The 6,659-nt window shown below is 52.8% G+C and overlaps 1 protein-coding gene across 1 annotated transcript; it reads right to left on the bottom strand.

Moving 5' to 3' along the window:
• Nucleotides 1–1,356: 1,356 nt before the first annotated feature.
• Nucleotides 1,357–5,435, bottom strand: PDE12 (phosphodiesterase 12). The gene is made up of 3 exons (XM_077278569.1): nt 4,163–5,435; nt 2,679–2,757; nt 1,357–1,887 (listed from the first exon to the last, which is right to left on the bottom strand). The coding sequence occupies exons 1-3, from the start codon at nt 5,336–5,338 to the stop codon at nt 1,445–1,447; spliced, it is 1,698 nt and encodes a 565-aa protein (XP_077134684.1). The 5' UTR covers nt 5,339–5,435; the 3' UTR covers nt 1,357–1,444.
• Between the last annotated feature and the right edge of the window lie 1,224 nt (nt 5,436–6,659).

Here is a 6,659-nt window from a genome sequence, read left to right as displayed (position 1 = left end):
TGCAGGGGAGTATTGAGTAACTGTGCCCCCTCTAGGTGCCACTGTGACAAGACACCTCTATGGCCACCGATGCTTCCACGGCGCACAGCCAGCCAGGATCCCTTAGACCAGCCTGGGTCAGGCCTTGGGCATCGGCTCATCGCAGCCCTTCCCCCGCACACTGGTTAGGGCGATTTTCTTCCTCTGGAATAAGTAGATTCCCAGCAGGATTTTAACCAGGATAATGGGAGCTCTGCTCCTACACGTTACCCATTGTCATGGAGGATATTACAGGGCTAGATCATGTAACTAATGAATTGTGTGCTGCTCCTGTGCTTACCTAAAGCCCCCCCTTAGCTCTAATTTAGGGTACATCTCACGGCATACCTGCAGGACCTGTATTTGGTGGGAGATCAGACCCCTACAGCTGCCACTGATCCTCAGAACGCATAATCATCTGCAAATTAGACGATAACCAAAGCTGTGATCTTTCTATAGCCGGAGAGATCCTCCTCTGATGAGGAGCCCGTGGTCATTTAGTGGTGGCTCATGGTCTCCTTTAGCATTTGGTGAAAACCAGAACCAGACCTGACGTCCATATAATAAACCCAATCATTCAGACCCATCACTCACACTTAGGCCAGGTGCACACGAGTCCTCTAGAGCCGGCAGTCATTTTCCCTCAAGTATCTTCTCCATCACTCTTAGTTGGCCCCACCATGAAGCCCTGTAGACTTTGAATGATGTAGTACCCTATATGCCAGACCACCCGCCCTGTGTGCACCGCTTCTCCTCATATTCAGCAATGAATATTGATGACTTATCAGTTTCTCAGTGGAAAAAAAATGGGAGCCGGAAACCAAATCTGCATCTCGTTACATCAAACATGAGACCTATCTCCCGCGATCCAGTGTCATACCCTTACCTGCTGCCATCAGAACTGCAGTCTGTGGTTAGTTTTTTGTTAGAATCCTTATTCTTTCACAGGGGCATTGCTTTTTATGACTTATTATGCACCGTGCCTGTATTCTGCCGGTGTCACAATTACAAGTACGGTAAATCACGCGAGTCTCTCGCTTCAATACCCGGCCCTCGGAGCGTTCAGCTGCATAGAAATATATGGAGCCGAACGCTATTATTATTGTGCGGTCTGAACAGGCTGACTATCACCTGTCGTTCGTAGGGTGAAATGATCTTTTGTGCTACACAGAAGATCATCGTCCTGTGTAATCAGGCTGAGCCTGTTGACGATGTCTGGTCTCTGGTCATGTGTTGCGAATCACTGTGTGTGTGTATATATATATATATATATATATATATATTTTTTTTTTTTTCCCTCTTCAGGATACCTTTCTGTAGAAGGAAGACCCACAGCAATACTGAAGACATTTTATGGTGGTCAGTGTTAGTATCAGCAGCATAAAAATACCACATTTATACCCTAATCTGGAGATATCGATGGCTCCTACTTCCACCTCAGGTCGCATATAAGAGCGATGTGGTCAGACGGGTGCGAGACGCTGGGTAACGCCTGGTGGCTGGTGACCTCTTCATGACTTGGCATAGGAATGACTTGTTCCACTTCTAAACTTTCGGAGTCAATGAATATATAATCCAGGCAGCCGTGGAAGCCCCCCACGTAGTTGGTGTAGGCGGGCTCCCCGCAGGCGCTCTTCAGCTTGAGCGGGTGGCTGAGAGACATGTTGCAGCGTTCCTCCTCTCCGTTAGATGTCCAGTCCTCGTGGTTCTCCGAGATGGTCCCATCTCTTACAAAACTGTACATCCCCGTGGAAGGGGTGCTATTAAAGTCTCCACAGAAGATGATGGGAATGCCGGGGTACAGTTCGTACGCCACGTGTCGGATGTGAGCCAACGCAACGGTTATTTGCAGTAATCGGATGTTGCCACCTGGAAAAGAGAAAAAAATAAATGGAGAAAATGGCTGGAAATCCCAAAATCCATCCATAATCCATAGTGGATGCTGGGGGAACCAGAAGTGCCAGGAGTCTGCGCATCCCGTCCATGGAGAAGACGTATGGGACCAATGTGGACGTGGAGACCAACCATGGAGCTGAACGCAGACCGTCCAGTATCGGTTCCAAGTCCACGGCTGCCATCAGAATTGTCAGGTCAGGTCTCTAGTGGGGGGGGACTAGCAAATGTGGGCACTCCAACTACTGTGAATGACAACTTCCGAAAAATCTTTGACGGCTGTGGTTGTCAAGGAATGCTGGGAGTTGTAGTTTCACAACAGCTGAGTGCCGCGGGCTGCCGATCCCTGCTCTAATGTGAACGGAGGCCTTCAGTGAGGAGTTCTATAAAGAGTTAGGCTACGTTCACATTTGCGTTGTTGGGCGCAGCGTCGGCGACGCAACCAACAACGCATGTACACAACGCAGCGTTTTGCGACACATGCGTTGTCATAAGATAGTAAAGATCAGGAATTTCGGCGTAGGGAAAACGCTACAAGTAGCGTCCTCTGCGCCGTCTTGTGCGTCATAAAACGCATTACAACGCATACCAGTGCATGTCCATGCGCCCCCCATGTTAAAAATAGGGGCGCATGACGCATGCGTCGGTATCCGTCGATGACGCTGCGCCCAACAACGCAAATGTGAACGTAGCCTTACGGAGGCCGAAAACCAGGATGGAAGAAGCGGCGCGTGCGTCCGTAGAGAGAAGAGCGCACGTTCTCTCACCTTTTGGGTGGAAGTAGAGATGAGTGTTGGCCACACAGAATTTTCTAGAAGGATCAGTCGTGGACTCGAGGACCGACACCTAGAAAGATGACATAACATGCATTATAAGTCACATAAAACATTTATTCAGGCCCTAGTCATCATTTGCGTTGTTTTGGTGTTTTTTTTGTTATATAGTATTTTTTCTTTTATTTGCCTTGTGGTATTCAATGCTGTTTTCTTGCAATCAATTCCTGAAAGTGTTGTGAGCGGTTTGTTAATTTTGCGCAAAATCAAAAATGCTTTGACGTTTACATTTTTATGACTTTTTAGAGCATGACATTTTTATATGACTTTTTTGTGCGCGGGGGACGCCGGCAGCGCCTGTCCGTTGCGCGCGGGGGGACGCCGGCAGCGCCTGTCCGTTGCGCGCGGGGGGACGCCGGCAGCGCCTGTCCGTTGCGCGCGGGGGGACGCCGGCAGCGCCTGTCCGTTGCGCTCGGGGGGACGCCGGCAGCGCCTGTCCGTTGCGCGCGGGGGGACGCCGGCAGCGCCTGTCCGTTGCGCGCGGGGGATGCCGGCAGCGCCTGTCCGTTGCGCGCGGGGGACGCCGGCAGCGCCTGTCCATTACCACCGCTGGGATATCTGCATAGTGGGCGGACACGGCAGATTCTCCGGAGAGAGGGACGGTTTTATATCTGCTCTCAACTCTTGCTAACTGATGAGAGTACCAGCTACAAGGAGAAAATTAACTTGTTTTCCTTCCGGAGCCGCCAGCTTTCAGTCATGGGGGTGTGCACGGAGAGATTACAGTCATCGCTCACTATTCTGTGAGCAGCCGTAGTAAGACAGCCCTGACACTTTCATTGACGGACGGCTTTGAAGCACATCTGAACAGAGCCAGGGCGTGCTTACAGCCGCGGCTCAAAATATGACTGAAAGCCGGCGGTCTCCAGGAGGAAACAAGTTAATTTTCTCCTGAAAGTCACATTTGGAGGTATTTTTGAAATTCACTATGGTGGCAATAGCATCACGGATGCCTCAATTACAGCTTATGAGACACCCAATACCTAGGATCAATTATGTAAGGATATATTAAACCCAGTGCCAAAAAGGTATCGCCTTAACCCCCTTTATAAAAGGGACGGGAAGCAGCAAGCTACTCGTTACTACGGTAACAACTCCACTCCTTAGCATCAGCTATTCATGTTTGCCCATAGCAACCAGATACCAGCTTTTATTATTCAGCAATGAATACGGTTGGTTGCACCATTTTTTTTCTCCAATCAGATCAGGGTTTATTCATTCTCCAGCCTTAGTAGTAATGAAAGCCATAATCTTATTGGTTACAACTTTTTTATGTCAGTTTTCGACCAATGAGATCACAGCTTTAATTCTCTATCCTTTCAGGGCAATGAAAGCCGGAATGTAATTGGTTGCTTTTGTAAACTCCCTGAGGTATAAAGCAGCTGGTCCCGTCCCCACAGCTCGCAGTCCGCGCTCACCTGCAGGGCGGAGGATCTCTGCAGCATCTTCTCCTTGGCGGCCGGATAGCCGGCCAGGCGCTGCAGCGTCTCCTGGTGCAGCGGGTCCCCGGTCAGCGCTTCCCCCAGCAGGATGTCGTGCTGGCTGCACAGCCGGTAGCGGCTCCGGCGGTAGAAGGTCGCTAGGCCCTCGTGCTGCTTGTCCTTGAGGCGGAAGATTCCGTCCAGCCCGAAGGCCTCCAGCGCCGGGGCCAGGCTGTCGGAGAACACGGCGCGGTCCACCTCCTGCAGGCACAGCAGGTCGGCGCGGTAGCCGCTCAGCTCCTTGCGCAGCAGGCAGTGGCGGTACTCCAGCTCCAGGGCGTAGGGGGCGCAGTAGGGGAAGAGCACGGTGCGGGCGTGCTCGGTCTGCGCGTACACGTCGGCCAGCAGGTTGTAGGACACGGCCCGGGTCACCGGCTCCTCCGTCAGCCGCTGCGTGTACAGGTGCCGCTCATCGAACGTGCAGGCCCCGGGGCCGGCCTCCACCGGGCCCGCCACCTCCAGCTCCCGGCTCTCCCCGAGCCTCTGCCCGTCCCCGGGCGTACAGCGCACCTTCAGCCGCAGCCCGATGTCCCCGACCGCCGGGGTGAAGACCCGCTCCTGGCCGGCCTCCTCCCACTGCTGCCCGGCAGGGCTCCCAGGAGAGTCCCCGGCTCCGCTCCGGGCCTGCAGCTGCCTGTACCAGGTGAAGAGCGAGTGCTCGGGGTCGGAGAACTCCAGCCGCAGGCGCGGACACACGGGGAAGCCGGCCATGACGTGCCGGGGCAGGGCCAGCTCCTGGCAGAGCGGCGGGTTCCTCTCCACCCGGTACAGCACGTTCCCCACCAGCAGCTCGGCGCCGTCCTGCCACGCCTCGGCGTTGGGGGCGGCCTCACACACCGGCTGCCCCCGGTAGAAGAGCCGCACCGGGGGCCCCGGAGCCGGAGGTTCCTTGCGCTTCTTGGTCTTGGTGGCGCTGGCGGAGATCCGGGCCAGGGCTCTGCTCAGCGGCTCCGTCTGATCCCGCTGCAGCTGCCGCTGGGAGCCGGACAGGGTGAGGGAGATGCTGAGCTTGTCCTCGGACGGGACGGCCCTCACCACCGCCTTCTCCATGCTGCCCGCCCGGCCTAGGAGCCTGAGCACGCCGCCAACCAGCCGGCCCGAGCAGCCGCTCATCGCAGCGCCCTCTGCTGGCGGCGGCGGCCAGTGCTCCTCCCTGCACACCACGTGACGCTCCTCCCTGCACACCACGTGACGCTCCTCCCTGCACACCACGTGACGCTCCTCCCTGCACACCACGTGACGCTCCTCCCTGCACACCACGTGACGCTCCTCCCTGCACACCACGTGACGCTCCTCCCTGCACACCACGTGACGCTCCTCCCTGCACACCACGTGACGCTCCTCCCTGCACACCACGTGACGCTCCTCCCTGCACACCACGTGACGCTGGCCTGTAACTGTTAAAGGGCTGGTTCACACTAGGGGACTGAGTTACTGCGGTTTTATGATGTTGTGATTACACACAATTCTATGGTTATACGGTGACTGATTACAACAGCCGTCAATAATAGGGTCGGCACTGTGACAAGCAAGTCTCAAAAAATCAGTCACTGTGTAGCCTTAAAGGGATCCAATAGACAGAAAACATGAGCATCATGTGGCCGTACACGGCACCTGTAATGGCTCGTCTACCTCCAGGTGATGGTGGCGGTACAGCGTCACTACAGGTCTGTGCGGTATTTACTCCTCTAGTACCACACGCCTGCAGGAAAGGGTTAAAGCGTTACTCCCATCTTCAGAGATGGATATTGGCAGAAAACAAACACTTCTGCAATTTACTGCTCGTTGCCTTGGAGACCGACCACTGCTGCAGTCTCAGGAGATGACCGCGCCCCTCAGGACCCGTCGCCCAGAACCTCACCTTTGTGGCAGAGTTTGGCTGTTCCTCATCCAGTCTTGTGCCTCCTACACGGCTGTTTCAGTTAATGATTATTATTATGGACTGATATAATGACTATATTATTACAGTTAATGATTATTATTATTATGGACTGATATAATGACTATATTATTACAGTTAATGATTATTATTATTATGGACTGATATAATAACTATATTATTACAAAATCCCCGACTTTGTACAAGCTTCTCCTACAATAACTGATGCTGTTGTAAAGTCAGTAGTTGGTCACGTCAGATACTGATTGGCCCTAGATTTCTCGTTTGTTCATTCACTTTGTATTTTGTTAACTGATTAAATAAATCATTAATATTTCAACTTTTTAAACCGATCTTACTTTACATAATTTTTTTGTACATCTTTTGTATAGTTGTTTTTTTTTCTGTGGGGGTAAATTGCAGGATATTGATTTCGGAGGGGTTTCCTCATCCTCTATGTCTCTCCCCTCATCCCCAAATGTGTAAAAGAGAGAACCAATATTTGTGTGTTTTGTCCGTCTTATGAGCCTGTGATTAACCCCTTCCCACCTTGTG

The sequence above is a fragment of the Ranitomeya variabilis genome, chromosome 8, assembly GCF_051348905.1.
Source record: "Ranitomeya variabilis isolate aRanVar5 chromosome 8, aRanVar5.hap1, whole genome shotgun sequence".
NCBI classification, from domain to species: Eukaryota; Metazoa; Chordata; class Amphibia; order Anura; family Dendrobatidae; genus Ranitomeya; species Ranitomeya variabilis.
This window is presented reverse-complemented; position numbering and strand designations above follow the sequence as displayed.

What these genes read in the sequence shown, in the direction of transcription:
- PDE12 (XM_077278569.1), bottom strand. Translation starts at nt 5,338, where the DNA reads ATGAGCGGCTGCTCGGGCCGGCTGGTTGGCGGCGTGCTCAGGCTCCTA. An exon ending in AGAGATCCTCCGCCCTGCAG is followed by an intron (nt 2,758 to 4,162) that starts GTGAGCGCGGAC and finishes TCATCTTTCTAG; the next exon opens with GTGTCGGTCCTCGAGTCCAC. An exon ending in TCTCTACTTCCACCCAAAAG is followed by an intron (nt 1,888 to 2,678) that starts GTGAGAGAACGT and finishes TCTCTTTTCCAG; the next exon opens with GTGGCAACATCCGATTACTG.